Consider the following 22,712-nt stretch of genomic DNA (forward strand, 5'->3'; position numbering starts at 1 on the left):
CTTTCCATAGCGTTTAGTTGCAGTATTTGCCCAAGGCTCCATTCGCCTTCCTCCCTCTGTTCTCTCAGTAAGCCTGCTAACTCAGGGGTTCAATTACTCCAGTGTTTTCACTTCCAACCACAAGCACACTCCTCTTGTTTTCTACCGGCAGCCCTGCTATTCCACCCATTCCCAGCCCTGGATCTCTAATTTCCCTCATTACTCTTTTTTTTAATTTAATTTTTAATTTTTACTGGAGTATAGTTGATTTACAATGTTGTGTTAGTTTCAGGTGTACAGCAAAGTGCATCAGTTATACATATACATACATCCACTCTTTTTTAGATTCTTTTCCCATACAGGTCATTACAGAGTATTGAGTAGAGTTGCCTGTGCTATACAGTAGGTCCTTATTAGTCATCTATTTTATATATAGTAGTGTGTATATGTCAATCCCAATCTCCCAGTTGATCCCTCCCCCCCACTCCTTACCCGCTGGTAATGATATCATATGATATTGCTTATGTGTAGAATCTAAAAAGAGGGTACAAATGAACTTATCTACAAAACAGAAATAGAGTTACAGATGTAGAAAATAATCACTGAACTTTAATAATCCAGTTTTGACTGTATTAAGTGCCAACATCCAGGCTGGAGCATCTGAGTGATTAAGAAGTGGAATCTACAAAAAGGGTACAAATGAACTTACCTACAAAACATAAACAGAGTCACAGATGTAGAAAACAAACTTATGGTTACCAGGGGGTAAGTGGGGGAGGGATAAATTGGGAGATTGGGATTGATATATACACACTACTGTATATAAAACAGATAACTAATAAGGACCTACTGTATAGCACAAGGAACTCTACCCAGTACTCTGTAATGGCCTATATGGGAAAGAACCCAAAAAAGAGAGGATATGTGTATATGTATGACAGGTTCACTTTGCTGTACACTTGAAACTAACACAACATTATAAATCAAATATACCCCAATAAAAATTAAAAAATAAAAGTTCAGTGATTAAACCAATACCTCTTCGAGACTTCCACATTACCCCTACACGAGATTCCTTCACAGGCTCCGAGCTCCTGGAGCACAGACCCCGTGCTGATTTTTTGCCTTCTAGGTCCTAGCACAGCACATAGCACAGGGCAGGAGACTCAGGAAAGATACACTCTATTAGCTGACTGACTGTATGTAACCCACCTTCTCTCCTTTGTCTTCTGTCTACAATCCACATAGTTAACAACCCTTCTCTCAATGTCTCCCAGCTGTGCGTGTGGGAAAGTCACTTAACCTCTCCAAGCCTTACTACCATCATCTATAAAAAGGTAGATTAAAGTATCCACCCACTTCACAAGGTTGCTGAAGTAAAATGAGTTAATGCTTTGTAAGCAGTGAAGCAACACATATAAATGTATATGCTTCTCAGTACATTAATAGATAATAAAATCAATTTAGTGGGTCTTAACCATCATTTTTGTTGGTACTAAAATAGAACAGAATGGAATGAAAAATACCAGGGTGCACTGCAGATAAGGGTAAGAAGTGTTTGGTGAAGATTTTTGTTTCAGTTGTGCTTGGGTGCGTGTGTGTATGCATGTATGTGTATATGCATGTATGTGTATACTGAGTCTCAACAGAAAGGTATTTTTTACTGTGGGTCATGGTAAAAATCATTTGAAAGCCACTGATATACAAAGAAGACTAGGGCTTAAGAGGAGGGAAAGAGAGGGGAAAGAGGAGGCCAGGGAGATTGGGGAGGGGCTAAGTCATCACAGAAACACTATTAAAGGAGAGGATGTACAAAAAGACACATACACCCCAATGTTCACTGCAGCACTATTTAGCATAGCCAAGTCATGGAAGCAACCCAAATGTCCATCGACAGACGAATGGATAAAGAAGATGTGGTACATATATACAATGGAATACTACTCAGCCATAAAAAAGAATGGCATAATGCCATCTGTAGCACCATGAATGGACCTAGAGATTATCATTCTAAGTGAAGTCAGATAAAGACAAATATCACAGGATATCACTTATGTGTGCAATCTAAAATATGACACAAGTAAACTTATTTACAAAACAGAAACAGACTTACAGACATAGAAAACAAACTTATGGTTACCAAAGGGGAAAAGGAGGTGGAGAGGGATAAATTTGGAGTTTGGGATTAGCAAATACAAACTACCATGTATCAAACAGATAAAAAACAAGGTCCTACTGTATAGCACAGGGAACTATATTCAATATCTTGTAATAACCAATAAGGGAAAAGAATATGAAAAAGATTATATATGGGGCTTCCCTGGTGGCGCAGTGGTTGAGAGTCCACCTGCCGATGCAGGGGACATGGGTTCATGCCCCGGTCCGGGAAGATCCCACATGCCAGTGGAGCGGCTGGGCCCGTGAGCCATGGCCGCTGAGCCTGCGCATCTGGAGCCTGTGCTCCACAACGGGAGAGGCCACAACAGTGAGAGGCCTGTGTACCACGAAAAATAATAATAAATAAGAAAAAGATTATATATGTATGTGTGTGTATATAACAACCACTTTTCTGTACACCAGAAACTAACACAGCATTGTTCATCAACTATACTTCAATTAAAAAATAAAAACAAAAAGACGACTTGGTGACACTCCTAGACATTTAAACAGTGCAAACAACTGCTAACATAATCTTCACCATTTTCATCAGGTTATTCCTTTGGTCAAAAATGTCCACTGATTCTTCTCAAATCCATTCCTACAGCTTAGAAAACTATCAGTGGACTGTGTTCCTAACTCAGCTTTTCTGTCCGGGACAAATTTCTTTCCCCTCATCTCACCTCTGACACTTCTGTTGAGTTGGAGAGCCCTTTCCTCAACTACTCTACCCCTCACACCCTCTCCCTCCTGTAAGTGGTTACAGAGGTCCTAGAAAGGGTTAGAAAGGACTGGATTTAAATCTTGCTCCTACCACTTATTAGTTGGGAACTTTGGATAGGTTACTCAGTTTCCTCACCTGTAAAATGGAACGAGTAAGACCAAATTCATAGTATTTTTGTCAAGATAAAAAGCTAACACATGGTGCCTGTTCAGTAAATGTTGGTTCCTTTCCTCCTTGAAACTATGATAATTTTTTCATCCTCCATTTCCTTCTAATTTTTATTGCATGTAAACTAAATCTCCTACATAGGTTCTTTGAAGTCAGAAATGTAAGTGTCTGCTTCATTTGTTCTGTGTTTACCCTGTTCATCGTTGTCAGCAATAACTATATTACTTGAATACAGTAAATGCTTACTAAATGTGTTTAAGTATTAGTACTGGGAATGGGGTATGGTTGCAACTCCATGTATCCTGGGTCCGGTAACACTTTTTTCTTCTGACGTTTTCCCATTATAAAATTAAAAGGGGCTCATTGAAAAAAATTAAAAGGATATCACAAACAAGAATAAGGAAAAAATTTAAAATACTCACAATCTTAGTACCCAGAAACAAATGTTAAAAATCACAACGTATTTTCCAGTCATGTCATATGTATATAAAACACACAGTGTAATATAAAATATATTGAATAAAACACATGCAAATTGTAGATGACATCGACAGTTCGCTGTGCTGTTTTTAGCATATAATGTTGTCACAAGCATTTTTCTACATTATCAAATTCGATATGTTTTACCCCAGAATATAAATTCACAGTTGTTAAAATGACAATATGAATTTGCCTCTCAGATTCCAAATTTCACCCCAACAAAGGGTAATTTAAAATGAGGACATCTGGCAGTACAGGTAACTGAGTGGTTCCAGCTGTGATATTTTAATACTTTCATCCTGGAACAACTGCAAAATAATGTCACCAGGGATTAACAAGAGGTCACCAAAAGAATGAAGTCAAAGGTGACCAAAAAGCTAAATTTAAAAATAGTGATGCTGATATAGATGGCATTTTTGTGGCCCACCAGCAGCTTCAGTGAAACAGCAAGAAGGTAGTAACTGGAGAATAATGCATTTATTAATTTGGCCCATTTCAGAAACAAAGGAATTGTAGAGCAAAAATAAACACAAACAAAAAAGCCAAGTCTGCCTTCAAATAAAGAATTACCAACAAAACGAGAAAATCTTTCATTTAGCATTTCTCAAGGGTTCTTCAGAAAGTCAGTTTTCCCTGGCTCTTATGAACACTCCTGCCATCTCTCCCTGGAAAATAATATTCCCACCAGGAAAGGGGAGGCATCATAAAATTCATATCTAATTACAGCACTGATAACATTTGAAGAAAATCACATAGCCCATTGATAAAAGCTGTATTAAGTACAAATACAGCCTTTAACTTAAAATGTCTCAAGTTTTGTTTTGTTTTTTTTTAACAACCTTTATATGTGCTCTACATTACTGGCTCCAAGTTGAAGATGAGGAAATTGAGGCACTTAGGGACTAAAGCCATATCCTTTTTAGTACAAGGAGTATATGATTTTTTTTGTTCTTTTCTTTTTTTTTTGAATTTTATTTATTTTTTTGTACAGCAGGTTCTTATTAGTCTTATTTTAATTTCAAAAAAATGAAGAATTGTAAAATTCAGATTTTCAAAATTTTGTGGAAAATATAAAACTACTCCTAAATGTCTAACTGTAATTTGAGTGATAAATTACCCAGTGTCCATATTTCAGAAGCTGTTTTAATGGGGTGTAAAAACCCAGAAAAAGTAACATAATACCTCTCACCTGCTTGGACAGGAGCTCCTTGCAGAGCGTGTACAATGTAATAAACTTGCGGGCTAGTGAGCGTGCATCCACAAAACCTTCAGCAACTAACAGGATTTCACAGATTAGCTCGACGTCAGGGGCCACCATGGCACAGGGTCTACAAAGTAAATATGAAATTTTGTTTTAAAATGCGATAAGGTAATAAGTACAAATTGCTGAAACCAAGTGATTAATGTGTACCAACATTCTAACCATTCCCAAGCAGGTCACAATTACCTCTGTCAATCATAGCTAACAAGACCCTTCACTTCAACTAAAAAATGCTCAGGAGTTACTAAACACATAGAAAAAGGTGGAAAATCTGCAAATGGCAGAAGCACAGGTGTAGGAGCTGAAGGGAAATCTGTGGGTACAATCGGTAAACTTCCATTGTAAGTTGTCACTGCACAAAGATGAGTGATGTTTTGTGCTTAGAGGCCAGCTTTTATCTGTGGCCAGTGCTGTGCTGGTGAACAGTTAACAACTGGCTCTCCAAAAAATAATGTTTGCTGACTTCCATGGAATCAATACCTCCACCATGGCTGATTTCAATCTACCAACACGGTATCACTAAACTTGCAGCTGGCACGAGATGTGAGATTGTACACCACCATACAGACACAATAGACACAAGTACCCTAAGAGTGCAAGTATTGATAAACTAATTAGGAAATCATGAGTTTGAATGCTTATCACCTTTGTCTTTAATAGATGTTAATCAAAAGTTTATATAATTTGGTTTTTTATTAGCACCTGTGCTTTACAGCCACCTCACAAAATTCATGAAAAGTTAACCATCAGCTCCTGGGCTTCCCTGGTGGTGCAGTGGTTAAGAATCCGCCTGCCAATGCAGGGGACACAGGTTCGAGCCCTGGCCCGGGAAGATCCCACATGCTGCGGAGCAACTAAGCCCGTCGCCAGAGCTACAGAACCTGAGTGCCACAACTACTGAAGCCTGCACGCCTAGAGCCCATGCTCCACAATGTGAGAAGCCCACATACCACAATGAAGAGTAGCTCCCACTCGTGGCAACCAGAGAAAGCCCACATGCAGCAATGAAGACCCAACACAGCCATAAATAAATAAATTAATTAATTTAAAAAATTAAACAACAACAACAACAACAAGTTAACCATCAGTGCTTTCAAGCTCATACCAGCCATCTCCAACACTGCCTGTGGCCAGTTTGGTTAGACTTTTAAGCTGAAAATTTATCAAAACATAACTTTCAAACTCCCTTCCTTTTGGAGGGAGACTTCCAAAAAGTTCTCGCAGGACAATTACCATTAAAAGCAACATTTGAGGGCTTCCCTGGTGGCGCAGTGGTTGAGAGTCTGCCTGCCGATGCAGGGGACACGGGTTCGTGCCCCGGTCTGGGAAGATCCCACATGTCGCGGAGCGGCTGGGCCCGTGAGCCATGGCCGCTGAGCCTGCGCATCTGGAGCCTGTGCTCCGCAACGGGAGAAGCCACAACAGTGAGAGGCCCGCGTACCGCCAAAAAACAAAAAAAAACAAAAAAAAAAAACACACAACATTTGAAAAAATTCCACTCAACTGAAGCCCAGTGCAAAGAAGGAGCCAGAGTAAATAAGTAAATAAGCCTGTCATTTTAGACTTTTCTAAAGTAAAGATGGGTAATATTTACCCATCTGTTTTTTGTAAATATTATTACAGTCTACTGAAAGCCTATCTAATTTTTCATCCTAAACATTCCTGAGTCTCTGGATTATGTTATTGACTACTTCTACCTAAAGTAGCCTCACGTTTTTCCCCACACTTTTTTATGTAAATAGGGGAGAGAAAAGGCTAGCAAATTTACTTCACTGGTACTTCCACTAACACTGACAACTGATATTCAATGAGTATTCTTCATACCATAAGGGATGCTAAAAGCTTTTCAGGCAGTCTCACTCAGTTCTCTCAACTCTTTGACGTGGCTACTCTTCTTATCTGTACTGTATTGAGGTGCAGACTGAGGTTCTGAGCAGTACAAGCACACAGCTGAGGCCACATGGTGGGGGTCATGATACTCTCAAGGCTCAGGCATGCTGCTTCCGCTCATGAACACTACTTTCCACCACCCAGTTGTCCTTCAAACTTCGCTGACACCAGTCCTGACCCCCATACACAAATGAGTCTGCCCTTAGTTAAACCAAATTTATGAAAACTTCACAAAATAATTCCCAATTTTAAGGCCCAAATGAAAACATGTATTGATGCAAGATGAACCGTATACAAATGTAAAAATACTGCAGAGATGTACAATTTTCAAATGAAAATATTTTATAATCATTACATTTATTTCTAGGATAGTTATTCTCTAGAATGTTTTTTTCAAGGAAAATGGACATTATAAAATTGCTGTGCTAGAGAGAAAGCTATTTTATGAGGAAAGGAAGATGTTCATTAAAAGTTGCTAGAATAATTGACTATAACGGAAAAGAATTCTGTTTAAATACTCATTTCATGCTACTTACCAAAATAAGCCCTTAACAGATGAAGTACATTTGAAAAGTCATAATATAAAAATTAAAAGAAAATACAAATGAAATATGCTTAAACATCTAGATGGACAGACAAGCAAATTTTAAGCTTAAAAGAATTGAAAGACATCACACTAAAAACTACAGCGGTTCTTACATTGTATGTGAAGTAGCATATTATTTTGAAGGTAGACCGTGAACAAAGACACATATTATAAACACGAAAGAACTCTTAAAAAGTAAAACTGATAAGCCTCTAGCTCATCAAGGAAACAAAGGGAGAGAAGACACAAATTACCCTTACCAGACCTGGATTTCAGGACATCACCAGAGATAATATGAGAATATTATGAAAAAATTAATGCCAATGAATTCAACAATTTAGATAACATGGAGAAATTCCTTAAATGATGCAAATCATCACAACTAATTGAAGAAAAAAATCTGGAAAATCTCTGTATCTATTAATGTAATTGATCACTAAAAAGATTCCCACAAAGAAAAATCTAAGCCCAAATGGGTGAATGGCTTCACTGATTAATTCTATCAAATATTTAGGGGGTAAATAATACCAATCCTACACAAACTCTGAAGAAAATAGAGAAGGGAACATATGTCAAGTCATTCATGGGGTTAGCATTACCCTGATGCCAAAACCAGATGAAGATATGACAAGAAAGGACACTACAGAGCAATGTCCCTCATGACATCAATTTTAAAATCCTCAACAAAATAGTACCATATTGAATCCAACAATACATATAAAATAATATCTCCTGACCAAGTGGAGTTTATCCCAGGAATACAACATTGAAGAATTGTTTAGCATTTGAATAATCAATGAGTACAGTTTAGCACATTAACAAAAAGAAGGGGGGGGTCCATATAAAAGCTATTAAAAAAAAAACTTCTAAAAGAAACATAGTTGAAAAATTTTGCAACCTGGGGCGAGTCAAGCGTTCTTAAATAGGATATTTTGAAAAACCATGAAACAAATTGATAAATAATATTTTATTGAATTTAAAACTTTTATCTTTGATGGGCACCATTAAGAAAATGAAAAGGCAAGCCACAAATTGAGAGAAAAATATTTGTAATATGTGTATTTAACAAAGAAACTGTATGCAGAGGGCTTCCCTGGTGGCGCAGTGGTTGAGAGTCCGCCTGCCGATGCAGGGGACACGGGTTTGTGCCCCGGTCTGGGAAGATCCCACATGCCGCGGAGCGGCTGGGCCCGTGAGCCATGGCCGCTGAGCCTGTGCGTCTGGAGCCTGTGCTCCGCAATGGGAGAGGCCACAGCAATGAGAGGCCCACGTATCGAAAAAAAAAAAAAAAAAAAAAAAAAAGAAGAAACTGTATGCAGCATACAGCACTTCACAAAAGAGGGTATGGGAATGGCCAGTAAGTTAAATGTAAAGATGTTCAACATTATTAGCCATCGGGGAAATGCAAGCTAAACCCACAATGACATACCACTACCTATCTATCAGATTCGCTAAAACTAAAAAGACTGATGATACCAAGTTTTGACAAGAATGTAGAGCAGCAGAAATTTTCATACATTGGTGGTAAGGGTGTAAAATGGTACAGCCATCTTGGAAACAGGATTGGCAGCTTCTAATAAAGTCAAACATACACCTGCCATGTGACTTAGCAATTCCATTCATAGATATCTACCCCAAAGAAAACATATATTCACACAAAGACTGTACATGAATGTTCATAGCAGCTTTAGTCATAACAGCTCCAAACTGGAAACAATGTCCATCAACTAGTGAATGGATTAACAAATTGTAGTATGTCTCTCCAATAGAATGCTCATCAGCAACAAAAAGGAACGAACTAGTGATATGCTGGTCAACTCAGATGAATCCCCAAACCACAATGTTCAAGGGAAGCAGACAACACAAACAGGTACATACAGTAGGGTTTCGTTTACAGGAACTCTAGAAAAGGCAAATTTAACCTCGAGTCACAGAAAGGACATCAGTGATGTGAAGGCTTAACTTCAAGGAGGCACAAGAGAATGTCTGGGGGTGTCAGAAACATTCCATATCTTGATTGTGGTAGTGTTTTCACCAACTGGATGCTTAAGTGGGTGCATTTTATTACATGAAATTACACCTGAACAAAGTTGATTTAAATCAGAACAGGTTTGTATACAACAGCACAAGTTTTCTGACAGACTGCTAATAAGCATATAAACTGTCAGAGTACATTTGGAAAGCAGATCATCCATAAAGATTTTAATCATTCACCAAGTAATTCTACATGTAGGAATCTATTCTGGGTAATAACCTGAAATAAGGATAACACTTCATGTGAAGGGATGTTTACGGCCAGCTATTTTATGATCATAAAACTGAAAAGAAAAACACAAGCCCTCCATGTCAGACAACAGGGAATGGTTAAGAAAATTATGGATGAGCCCTGGGAGAGACCATTTTGGAGCTACAAAAAATGGTATTTCCAAAGAATTTTCAATAATATGACAAACTACTTATGTCAACATATTAAATGAGAACTAAATGAAAATCTAACTTAATATCTTAACCTTATAAAACAGGAATTATAAGAGACTAGATAAAAATACAACAATCATTATTTCTGGGTGGTAAAGTGGTAACTTTTTCTTTATTCGTTTCCATATTTTCCAAATATTCTGTAGTTTATGAAGATTATATTTATAATAAAAATATCATTACAAAAGAGCTAGTATTAAATGTTCAATGTAATATGTAATTTTTAAGTAACGATTTTCAGTCCTGGTTTCATAATTTCAAAAGAATTAATTTATCATGGTGAAAGTTCTCTCTATAAAGGGATCCCAAAGATATAATAAGGGGTTTTCCACAGAAATTCCCAAGTAAAAACAAATCATTTAACAGTACAAACCAGCAACGTTAGGTGACATGAGTGCTCCAGATGCTAACCCACAAAGCATAACACTTGCCTGAAAAGAGCTTTGAGATTTTCCGGTAATTCGGTTCGACCAGCATATCCTGGGTTCATAGTAATAAATATTCCAACTGATGGCTTCAGTGTGATAGCTTCCCCAAGAAATACAAATCTACCAGAAGAAGAATGTTGATGGAATTAAATGTGTTCACTGAATATGAATGCACATTGACAAATGCAAACCACTGCAAAATGCAAATTATTATTAGGAAGCTGTTTATGCTGTGTAATTTTCTTTAAAATTCATAAGCATACATATTTTGAAGAATGTTTATTAAAAATACACTCCCTTCCCCCAGAGGAATTACAAGTATGGCAAGTATTCCTTTGTGTTTTAGCATGGCTGCAGTATGCTAGAATATAAAAATGAGGACTTGACTACTTTAACAGTTAATGAAAGGTGATGCCATTTTTGCCTTCAACATGGGCTGCAGTTTCTTGAATGTGATACGGTACAGATGCAGAATGTCCATGCTAAGAGGAGAAAGGGACTCCTTGTTCTGTGTAATTTTGTCTATTTGCTCACCCTCCATCTCTCCTTCCCTCCCATTTAGTCAACAAATATCTACTGACCACCACTGAGAGGTAGATGAGTGTGGTGCTTGTGACAGCTAGCTCTGGGGCCAGACTGGGAGCATTCAGAGACCAGCTGTATCACTTTATGCATATTCCATTCCCTCATCTAATAAAAAAGAAAAAGCGTGGAGGATAATAATATTACCTACCTTATTAGATTACATGAGGATTAAAAGAGATTATGTATATAAATGGCTAAGAGTACAGTGCCTAGGGCCTGGTAAATACTCAACAGATGTTAGCTATGACTATGGCTATTGTCATGACTTGAAGGTATTGAAGAAGCAGTGAAGGATTTTCAGAAACTTTGAAAGGGTCATTAGCCCGTTGATGGCCAGGGCAATGGAACGGTAAAGGGCCATAGAAGCCAAACTGAAAGACATGTAGAAGGAAACTTCCCAATGGAGGGAAATGAGACAAATAGAAGGCTTTCTCCTGTTGAGAAAGGGGAGGGCTAAAGCGGTTAGGGAGCTGGGCCTCCAACACGGACTAGGGAGGGAAAAGAGACAGCCACAGTTTTTAGGACTAAGAGTTTCTTAGATGCTGGACAATGAAGAGAAGGTGGATTGTGTTTAGTCAAGGTAAGAATGGAGAAATCTTCATTCTCAGAGTATCAGGCTGGGGAAGGCAAACAGGCCTGGCAGGTGGCTAGGGCAGCAGGTAGCTGAGCACTCTTCCATTACACAGAGCAGGGACAGCCATAAGCCAGAGGCATGGACCTCAAGGGGGCAGAGCCAGCAGGATGCTGGAAGGCTTTGGGGATGAGGCACCGTCCCATCTCTTAAATCCTCGAGTGGAAAGAGAATGTAATAAAACTCATGAACTCATGAAGGAGCCTAGCAGTTTGCACATGGGCTAGCATGACCATGATCAGGTACAAGTCACATACGTGCAGACATGGAGACTGTTGAGAAGCATGGTTGGAAATTTTCAGAAATCCTTGCACTGGTCAGTTATCTCAATCTCCGTAAGAAAGGATGGCCTCAAAGGCACCTGGGTTACATCAAATAAGAAGATTTTGACTAAAAGCTAAATCAAATATGTCTGGGGATCAAAGGCGAAGAACCTTACTTCTGTAACATGACATTAGATCAGGGGCAGTTAAGGCAGCAGACATCTGGTCACAGGAAACTGGTTTCCCAGAGCCATGTGGTGGAAGGACTGAGAATTTTTCTACAAGGTAGAAATACCCAGATGTATCTACAATAACTGCAAACTTCTATAATAGGTTCACAGTTTCAAAGGGCTGGATGATCTTCCCCTGATGGGAGACTGACATGTTCTTATGGATAAGACAGCTAGCTGAGCAAAATAGCCTAAGAAATGGGAGTCAATGGGTAGGCCATATACATGAGATTTCACTGTATACAAAAATGTTACAAAGAAAACCACAACTGGGTATTATAATACTGATTTCTCAAATGAAGCCATCAAACCCTAAGCACCATGTTTTGTCTTTCAGAGTGTGGCACCAACATGGGAAGTGATTAGGTTCTAGCTCCATCTGGAAAGGTTTTGGCCCAAATAACTGGAAGAATGTGGGGGTGTATTCTACTGGGACAGGACAACTAACAAAGCAAGCGTTAGTGGAAAGACCAGGATTTCGACTTTGGCTATATTAAATATGAGAGGCCAATGAGACATCAAATGGAGTCTTCAGATGCCCCAAGACAACTGCTGACATTGTATATGTAAGTCTAGATATCACAGAAAGGAGGTCTGGGCAGCTGGTAGCCAGTACCATCAATATGGTATTGAAAGTCATGTGACTAAATGAAATGACCAAGGGAACAAGTAGAGACAGAGAAAAGAAGACACCTGAAGATTGAGGCCTGTGACATCCAACATTAATAGGTCAGGAAATAATAATAAAAAATAATAGCTAACACTGACATGGTGCTATGTGTCAGGCCCTTGCCCAAGTGTTCTGCATTTAATTCTCACTGTAATCCATAAGGTGGGTACTGTACTTCTCCCCATTTTATAGATGAGAAGAAATCAGCAAAGGAGCAGCCCTGAGGGTGGGAGAAAACTGGGAGGATGTGGAGTCCTGGAACTGATGTGAAGAAAGCGTGTCATGCAGAAGGGAGGGAGTGACTGTGTCAAATGCTGCCAGAAGGTCAGGTAAGATCAGGACTGAGAATTGATAACTGGATTTCGTGTTGTAGAGGGTGCTCATTCTTCCACTGATTAAAGTATGTGATACACCTTTGTTGTAATGAACACTTAAAAAACACGGCTAAAACACAGGAGGTTATTCAAAATAATTCTTCACAATTAACCAGTCTCTCTTATTTTAACCATCTCCTGGGACAGGGAGAGGCAGCTGGAGACTGTGAAGATGAGGTCTCCTGCATTGCTCTAAGGTTCTCTTTCTACTTCTAAGAACAGGAAGAAGCTACAAGCCGCTCACCTCTTCTTCCTGTTTCTGATGGCATCGTGTATCATCTTCACTTGTACTGCCACCACGGAGAGAACTTCCACAGAAATTCGATTGAACTCATCAAAGCAGCCCCAAGCTCCTGTCTGCACCAATCCCTTATAGATATTTCCTATGGACTTAATGATGGAGTGAGGCATTAAGAATGTAACAGAAAAGGGTTTTTAGCTATTAGTTTGACTCATTCCAGGTCAGGAATAATATTGTTAGGATGTATCATTTTATAACTAACTTACTTTGTAGTCCATCTGCTCTGAACAGTTGAATACATAAACCACCATGCCCAGGGCACGGCCAAGATCTTTGGTGGTTTCTGTTTTCCCTGTACCAGCCGGGCCAGCGGGAGCCCCACTCATGGTGAGATGAAGTGACTGAGTTAAAGTAATGTAACACCTTTAAGCAAAAGAAAACACAAATATTACGATCTTCTATGAGATTCCTAGGAGATGTGAGGGACAATCCAATATTTTTTAAAGTTTAAGAAGTCATGGTCTAAGAATCTGGTTGTAACACAAAATATTGACACATCTCTGATTCGTTCATGGTAAGAGTCAGGATAATATCAAATTTAATTTTAGGTTGGCTGTTTAAAAGTAACAGAGAAGAATGTACTGCTTTATTTGTCTCATTTCCTAAGAGCTGTATGTTTGAATACAAATGACACTTAGTTTGCAATGCTCCTGAATTTCTGATATTTCTAGGTAAACATATTATTAATATGGCAGACATCTCCAACTATTGTTTATAAAAGAAAAATAGATATCTTGGATGATGAATGAATGAAACACTAACTTCATTAAATGGCTATTTAATAAATACATTAAGAGATGAGATATGTAAACATAAATACAGAGTATGCAAATAATATATACCTATTTCACTGTAAAAAGCAAATATAACAAAGACGTAACAATTTATTACGTTAAAATGTATTCAGGAATTCATTTTGAACATGTCGCTACGTGTGTTTAGATTATGATAATACTTATTTTTGCAGGAAAGATTCAGAGGTCCTTAGACTGAGGAAAATTATGCAAAGACAGAATTTAATACTTGTAAAAGAAGGAAACTAATAAATGGTGAGGACCTAACGTGAGGTTTCTGCAGACTCATGAATTATTTTTGTCTTAGTACAGACAGTGGATCTAGCGGGAAGACACACACAAGGAAGACCCAGGACTAGTGTCTACTCTGCCACTCATCAGATAATCTTAAATTACATTTCTGACATCAACATGCCTCAGTTTTCTCCTCCATGAAATGAGGTTTATCGTAGGACTTTATTAAGAAAGCCAACCCAACACGGTGCCCAAGTGGTGATGGCAATGGACTGCTAAGAAGGCCAAAGGTAAATGCCTTAAAAAATTCAAAGTACTATGCAGATAGAAGCAATTACTTATGGAAATGGAGAGTGTTTCTACATTTTACAGCCATCACGTTTCAGAGCATCTTACAATGAATATGGAAATGAAAGACCCCTGGACTAGGAATTACAGCACTTTTTATGGTACAGACTATCCCCTATTAATCTTTTCTTGTGGTTCCAAATTTTGCCTGACATATGACCACCTATATGCTGCAGACTACGTTTCTTCCCTGCCTTCCAGCCAGAAGCAGTCAAGTGACCAAGCTCCAGCCAACATGCTATGTACTGAAATGAGTGTGCTAACCCTGGGATGCCTCCTTTGAGACATTTTCCCCTTTCCCATTGGCTGAAACAAATGTGCAAACCACGTGTAGCATGTCAGCCACCCAGAAGCCTATACAGCTGGACCATCCTCCTTGGGAATGTCACACAACTGAGACCCCAGCTGCTACGTTATCGAAGGCCTTATATTCTGGGTCTCTCTGGAACAGCGGCTTAGCACCCCCAAACCAGTCCACCTCTGTTCCAGCCCAAGTCTCTCAGTTACAAGCTCGGTTGACTTGGTTCTCTGAACCTGCCCACATAGGGGAGAAGGAAATGCTCTCTGTCCAGTCTACCACACAGGGGGAAGGTCGGCATCAAACAAGACGTAATGCAAGTGTTTGAAAGGCAGCATTGTGTTAATGTAAGCAATTAGTAAACAACCCGAAGAATGAAATGGGAAAGAAACGTACATAGTGCGAACATCTTATACAGCCCTATTCACTCTATAAAAGGAACATTCATCTTCCTTTTAACTTCCAAATAAACCACATAGTGATCTTTAAATTAAAAAGTTAATAAGCTATTGGCCTCACACACTGGTAATTTTTAAAAATGCCTCTTCCCCATTTCTCCTGTATGCTGTGCCTCCCCCCACCCCCTGCTCTATGTGCAAGGGCACGTATACAGCAGGCTCTGGCATTTGCAGTTTTGACTCTTCAAGCGATTTTGTCAAGCTACAAAGTTTAATCTCTCACCCTGAAAGCAGTACATAAATTAATTAAGATAGTGAACACTGACTTTTAGTTAGAGACAAGTTAAAGGGAACTGAATTAGAGAAACAATTGCAGAAGCCATATGATTTATCAAGGATAACATCACGAGCAGATTAGTGTGTGCAAGAAAGATCACAAAGCTAGTGAGGGAAATCCATCAGCCTCCAAGGGCCACCACTACCCAGCTTGACAGACAGACTTGCAACCGTCTGCCCTTCCGTTCCCAGATAAAGTATACGGCATCGTGGTAACTGGATAACTGGGAACATGCACATGATCTTGAGGTGTGATTTCTCTTTCATGAATACCAAGGACTAAATATGCTTTCTCCCACCAAATAATTCAGCAGAGGTTGGAATACGAACAAAGAATCTCACGTCAATGTGACATATCCTTACCTCTACAACATTCTGACCGTGTACATCTATTAACTTGGAGTCAAGTGGCAATGAACATTTAAGAATCCCTTGCTCCCTTGACAGGCTTGAGCCACACTGGGCTCTGTGTCTGCCAACCTCCTTTCCATCTTAGAAACTTTTTACTTGTCTTTGCCTGTAACTTTCTGGCCCAGAATGTTTGCATAGCTGGTTCCTTGTTATCATTTGGGTCTTGGCTCAAATGTCCTCTCATACAATCTATAGCAGGCTCTCCCTTCAAGACGCTTTCTAACCTATCACCCTGTTTTATTTTTGTCACAGCATATATTACCACCTAACACAACTTTGTTAATTTGTTTACTGTTCCTCTTCATTCCCAGACACTCACACACCACACTCCCCTAGAAAGTATGCTCTGAGAGAGCAGGAACCCTACCTGCTTGACACTGGGACAGTTCTCAGCACAGTGCTTCAGACGTACTGTATATGATGAATCATTCTGTTCTCCTTTTCTTCCTTTCACTGTATGTAATCCTTCAAAAATGAATTCAATATAGGCAATTCCCGTTTTTACACTTCTAATAAAGGGAGGCAGTTTTTACACTTCTAATATCAGGGTGTTAGCCATAAATAACCAGAGAGAATGGACTCCAAGGTCAAAGATGCTGCCTTGAGCCATATTAACTGCTCATGATTTCATGATGTGTATACCACATAGCGTCTGTAATTCTGCTTTTCTAATTTGGTTCTCTTTAACGTGTCTCTAACACCAACATTTGCTATGTACTCAATTAGTGCATTTACATTCTGCTTTCGTACAGTTTTGCAATTTGTTCATCATTTTCTCACAGTCCTTTATTTTCAATCTCAGACATCTTTACCCATGCTGGGGAACTTTTGGCTTGGTTTTTCCCATCTGACTCCAACTTAACATTGTTACCTGTCAGTTAGAGGAGTGATCACTAGTCGAGGGCTGTTTCCTAAATATTCATAGAAGTACTGCAACTGGGCATCACAAATATTAACGAGGCAATGTTTCTGGGTGTCCTCCCACCGGTGACGAAGTTGAGAGCGCCAAACAAAAGCGTGGGGAGTGACGACCTAAAAACATCACATGATCATCACGCACGGGACACTGATAGTTTTAAGGTCACAAATGTAATCTATTAATCTAATCAACTTGGTTGAGTCGCATTTTACTCTTTAAAAAATCTCACAAAAGGTAAGTCTCTTGTATGCTATTGCAAATTGTAACTGCATGTAGATGGTTGAATACTTAATCAGAAATATGTGTGTAATAAACGTCTTCATTTTAAGAAGGCTATTACTGTAAAACAACATCAATTTGTTGAAGCAATGCTTTTTCCCCTTTTATGAATCACCCCAGGTGATTTGTGACTTTATATTCATTACCACTGAAATCAGATGGTAAAATACACTCTGTATTAAAATAGCACATAAAATAGCACATAATCCATTATTTCTGCATGTCAGAGATATAAATAAACTATACTTTCAACCAAGTCCATTCTCAAACTGTTCTGCTTTCAGTAGAGATTTCCACGTCATTTTTCATTAAACCAAACAACAGTGTTTTTTTCGTTGCTATTCCTTCTTATTTTACTCAATTCTATCCATTATTTTCCCAGTTTGAAAAAATAATTCCAGTCTCTTTCAAAATCCAATTGACCCAAGGGTTTCTTAGGAATCACTGGAAGTTACCAAAATTATTATCTACTCATTTGTCTGATATCTACATAAGTCTTAGCAATTAAGCAACATTCTTCACTGATGGTCCTGAACCTGGATCAAGAAGTTTTTTTTTTAACTTTACGCTTAAATAAGGAAGCATTTGCTAGGACTTTGTGAAGAGAATTAAAGTTCACTTTGATTTTAATAAGTTGAGAAGGAACTGGAAAAACAACAGCAAACATCTCACAATACAAGCATGCATTCAAATTGTGAAAGGAAATGTCACCCTCAAAAAACAAAAGGGATTTGGAAGAAGCAGGTTAAGGGCATGGTATGTCAATTTTGTTCACTAGACAAGCGTATTTCAGACATTTTAAGTAGCAGTGTATTTTGGAAAAAGGGTGAGAGATTCTCCTTCCGCATTAAACACTGCCGGTATCTAAGAGACACGTGGACTTTTTAAAGAGATAAGAAGGTTAATAACACACTGAAAGGATTAGAAAATAACTTCTTTAAAGAAAGTAATTTAGCTGTGAATGGAAAAGACAAGGGGTGGCCAACATTTCTCCTTCTTCAAAAGGAAAATAATCAAAGGCACACAGAGATGGTTTAGGTGGTACACAGTCTTACTGCTACTGGCTGGATAAGCCACAGTGGTGGTTATCACAGGTCAATGGATAATTATGTGTAGAGAAGCCGGAAGACAGGGAAATGAACACGTGACTTCCTGTGGTTCCTCCATTCTGACTTAATTTTTGGATGATGTGAATTAGAGGCTCCTGACTTGGCCAAACTCTTTGGGATATCACTTGGGATAACTCTCATTAGGATAATATATTCGCTAACCCAAATAAAAAGTACCCAGAGTAAATGCACTCAGCTTCTTAGGACTAATTAAAATATACAACCTTAAAAAAAAAAAAATACCCCGACTTTCTTAGAAGTACTCTTGATAATAAACACCACTTCTAGGAATCAGCAAAAAACACATGAAAGTTCTACAAATAACTTGCCTTCTGAGAAATAAGTTTTGCCACCACGTCTCTGGCATGGACATCTATGGTACAAATTGTCATGATCTTCTGCCTGTCTCCAGGCAGAAGTTCTCCCAGCAGAAGTGCAATCAGTGTATTCAACTGAGAAATCTAGAAGGCATATTTTTTAGAGGTAATAGTTACAAATACAGAAGCTTACAGCTCAATAGTCTTTATATTTGTAAAGGTCCCTTTAGTTCACAGAACTATTTCAAATACATTGTCCCAGCTGGCTGTCAAACCACCCTGGGGGTAGGAGCAGGAGGGAGAGATTTAATTAGATTAATTAATTTAAATAGAATAAATATTATTACTGCCCCCACCCTCCGCCTTCTGAGCTGAGACTCAGAGAAGACAGGTCAACCTGCAGATAATGACAAAGCCAGAGGTAGAAGCAAAGTTTCTTGGCTGCACTGAACTCACTCTCCATGTAACCACGATCTGGTCTGCAACTTTGCTGGAATAGAAAGACTGCAAAATTTTAAAAGGTCAAACTGAGTTAATATCTGTCAAAATATAATAAGAACTAAATACCAAGTGCTGTTTTGTTTGGTTGGTTTTGGGTTTTGTTTGTGTGTTTTTGCATGGGATATAGGATGATAACTGAGAAAAGATTTAAACAGTACAGCTGATGACTAACCCACTTAATTCTTATTTATACCCCTATTCTTGTCTAAACAAGAATTGTCTTGCCCACCAATTTCTGAGATCAATAGTTTTCAAACTACTGGTCTCTTTTTCTAGAATGGAAAGGAATGAAATGGAATGGAATGACATGGAATAGAAAGAAATAAAAATGCTGCACTACAGTAGTAAGAATATGTACTGTTTTGTGAAAGTTTATTTCAGTTTCATACTTGAGTGTATACGTATGTATGTAAACTTGATCTGATATAAAATATATCTTACTGTTAATTGTGGTCAGAAGGTTCTGAAGGATACTCTCAGGTGGTCATTTTGTTAGCATGCTTATTTACAAAAAACATTCCTGTCTTACTCAAAGCTTATTAACAACAACAACAAAATTCTGCCTTATTCCAGGGTATCATATTGTAAAACTATACTGTCCCCTTTCCTGTTTAGCTCTGCAAAGGACAGTCAATGACAAACTGTTAGATCCTGAAAGAACTGGTTGCAAGTGAATATATCATATCATCAAAGGATCTCAAACCTTTGTACCTACTGTCACAAACATATTCCCTATAGTACTATTACCACATTCCAGAAAACACCAAACAATGCAGACTGCCCAGAGACTGCTATGCAGCTGCACTGGAGAAGATTCTATAATTACAGTAAGCATGGAGAAGGCAGGCAGGATGGCATAACCGCAGGATGAACAATTCACATTAAATCAGAGTCTACAACGTGCCAGGCACTAACTAGGATTACTGTCTGTATCATCTCATGTAATCTTCACAATAATCTATTATCCTCATTTTGCAGATGAGAAAATTGACTCGTAGGCATATTAACCACACTTGCTAAACAGGGCAGGGGGAATTCAAATCCAGACACTCTGACTTCAGAGCCTGAGTTCTTACTGATCACATCATATAGATTTCCTGTACCAGCCTCCACAAGATCAATCCACCCACCACTTTCAAGTTGGACAAATGGTAGTTATGCAAAAAGTATTCCAGAGAGACTTAAAATCAAACACAATGAACAAGTGGTTCAAAGGAATAAAAATACGTACTTTAGACATTCAGCATATACAACAGCCTTATAGCTGTTGTTGTATATTCTACTTTCAATATCCTACATCTATAAAATGTAGTTACATGAGAAGAAAAGCAGAGGCGATTATTATTTCATGTATGCCATGTTCAGTGTTCATCATGATTTTCAGTTCCATGAGGGCAAGGTCTGCATCTGTCTAGCCGAGTGCTTTGTCCCCAGAGCCACTAGCTGTTGAAAAGTAGGTGCTCAGGGACTTCCCTGGTGGTGAAGTGGTTAAGAAACCACCTGCCAATGCAGGGGACATGGGTTCGAGCCCTGATCCGGGAAGATCCCACATGCCACGGAGCAACTAAGCCCGTGCGCCACAACTACTGAGCCCATGCACTGCAACTACTGAAGCCTGCATGCTCTAGGGCCCGCGTGCTGCAACTACTCAAGCCCGTGCGCCTACAGTCCTGCTCTGCAACAAGAGGAGCCACCGTGATGAGAAACCTGCGCACCACAACGAAGAGTAGCCCCCGCTCACCGCAACTAGAGAAGGCCCACGTGCAGAAACAAAGACCCAACGCAGCCAAAAAACAAACAAACAAAACTGAAAAGTAGGTGCTCAATGCATGCTTGAGTACTGAGTAGATGACTGAATGAACAGTAATAGTGTATACACATGTAAGTTTCTCAACAAAATTTATAGGCATGTTGGTTAGAAAGAAGGTACTTTGGCATTGGATATTTTCTATCTCGGTCAAGATATCCAGTCTTTAGAGTCACAGATCTTACACCAGTACCAGTACTTGGCTAGAAAGAGTTGGTTTCAACAACAGTAATAATATTTGATGTCTCTTAAGAACATTTTTCAAGTGCTTTCACAAGCAATGTCTTGTCTGAGCTTCCCTGTGATTTCTCCATTATTGATTCCATTTTTACAAAAGTTCTGTCAAGTGACAGATGATTAAAAATACAGCTCATCAACATTATCTGGACAGCATTATATGTTGGGAATCTTATACTGTCTCTCAAGATTAAACTTTCCCAATGATGCTCTTTTCTAAGTAATAAAATTCTGTACCCACACACACACAAAAATAGTAGTTATAAAATATCTATCATCTGGACAGTGGCATCAGGCAGCAATTACTATACATTCATATTGTAACTGCATACAAGTTTATGGTCTGTGACATATATAAAATGTTCCTCAGCAGCTTTTAAAAAATATATACTTTATCATGTAATCAGCACTTATTCTTGCCCTTGATTAAAGAAACGTCACATGATTTTCTACTGGATCAAGGATGTTTGTCCCAGTTCAAAAACATACCTCTGAAACTCAAGTGGCTGTTTTCCCGGTACACCTTGGTTTAGCTGGAGCATATGTACAGTGTATCTTGAACCAGAAAGAAGCCTACCTTTACTTACAGTCCAAACTCCTATCCATGAACACAAAGGCTTCCATGACCTCCCATCACTCTTTTCCCACCTGACATCACTCCAACCATCCTGGCCTTCTTTTCGTTTCTCCATCATGGTTGTTTCAAGGTCACAGAGACTGTTTCACCTGTCTGGAGTCATTTTCCCTCTGATCTTTGTACAGCTGGCTTCCTCTCATTATTCAAGTCTTAGTTTAAGCTCACCTCCTCAGATCAGCCTTCCTTGGTCATCCTATTTCCACTTACCCAGTTATTCTACATGTTCCTAATTTATTTTCTTCATGGTTCTTACTAGTATCTTATCATTCACTTAGTTACTTCCTTGTTTACTGTTTGTCTCCTCTGCTTGACTGTAAGCTGTCATGGAGCAAGGTCCTTATCTGTCTTATTCAACACTACACTCTCACATGTAGCATAGCAGCCAGCACAAAGCATGTGCTCAGGAAACACTGGTATGAATAAACAAAGGAAGAAATGAATGACAGCAATAATACACACCTGAACAACATTTTGTTCTCTCGTCCCCTCATTCACACAACACTAACATGGTTACTGTTTCCAGAGCTTATAGGCCAATGAGGAATGCAGATAAATAATTACAATTGTTTTGCTAGGGCAAGTACAAAGTACTATGACAGCACGCAGAAATAGGACCTTGCTTAATCGAGAGCCTGGAAAGACATTTTACAGGAAAGGGTATTTATGGTGAGACCTAAAGAGTGAGTACGATTTAGGCTGTATAGAGTTTAGGAGTTTCCCACCCAGGGAGGCAGTGTTTAAGCCACAGGAAGCAGCTCAGGATATGTCAGGTGGCCCTGGGAGGGAACTGAAAGAAGCCTGGGATGGTGAGAGTGAAACGGAGAGGCAGACCAGGTATGTAAAGATGCTGTAGAGGGAAGCGGGGTCCCAAACATGCAGGGC

At 38.9% G+C, this 22,712-nt stretch overlaps 1 protein-coding gene across 2 annotated transcripts in view; it reads right to left on the minus strand.

Moving 5' to 3' along the window:
• DNAH11 (dynein axonemal heavy chain 11) overlaps positions 1–22,712 on the minus strand; it is a gene marked incomplete at its 3' end in the record, with an annotated part of 310,916 nt that overhangs the window by 170,942 nt on the left and 117,262 nt on the right. For both annotated transcript variants that reach the window (XM_082632325.1, XM_082632326.1), the window contains exons 31-36: positions 18,661–18,792; positions 16,896–17,056; positions 13,412–13,568; positions 13,149–13,294; positions 10,155–10,271; positions 4,698–4,836 (exon numbers count right to left, since the gene is read on the minus strand). In XM_082632325.1, coding sequence (XP_082488451.1) covers positions 4,698–4,836; positions 10,155–10,271; positions 13,149–13,294; positions 13,412–13,568; positions 16,896–17,056; positions 18,661–18,792 — 852 coding nt within the window. The remainder of the gene's footprint in view (positions 1–4,697; positions 4,837–10,154; positions 10,272–13,148; positions 13,295–13,411; positions 13,569–16,895; positions 17,057–18,660; positions 18,793–22,712) is intronic.

Source organism: Mesoplodon mirus (genome assembly GCF_964341445.2).
Source record: "Mesoplodon mirus genome assembly, chromosome: 9".
Taxonomy (NCBI): Eukaryota; Metazoa; Chordata; class Mammalia; order Artiodactyla; family Ziphiidae; genus Mesoplodon; species Mesoplodon mirus.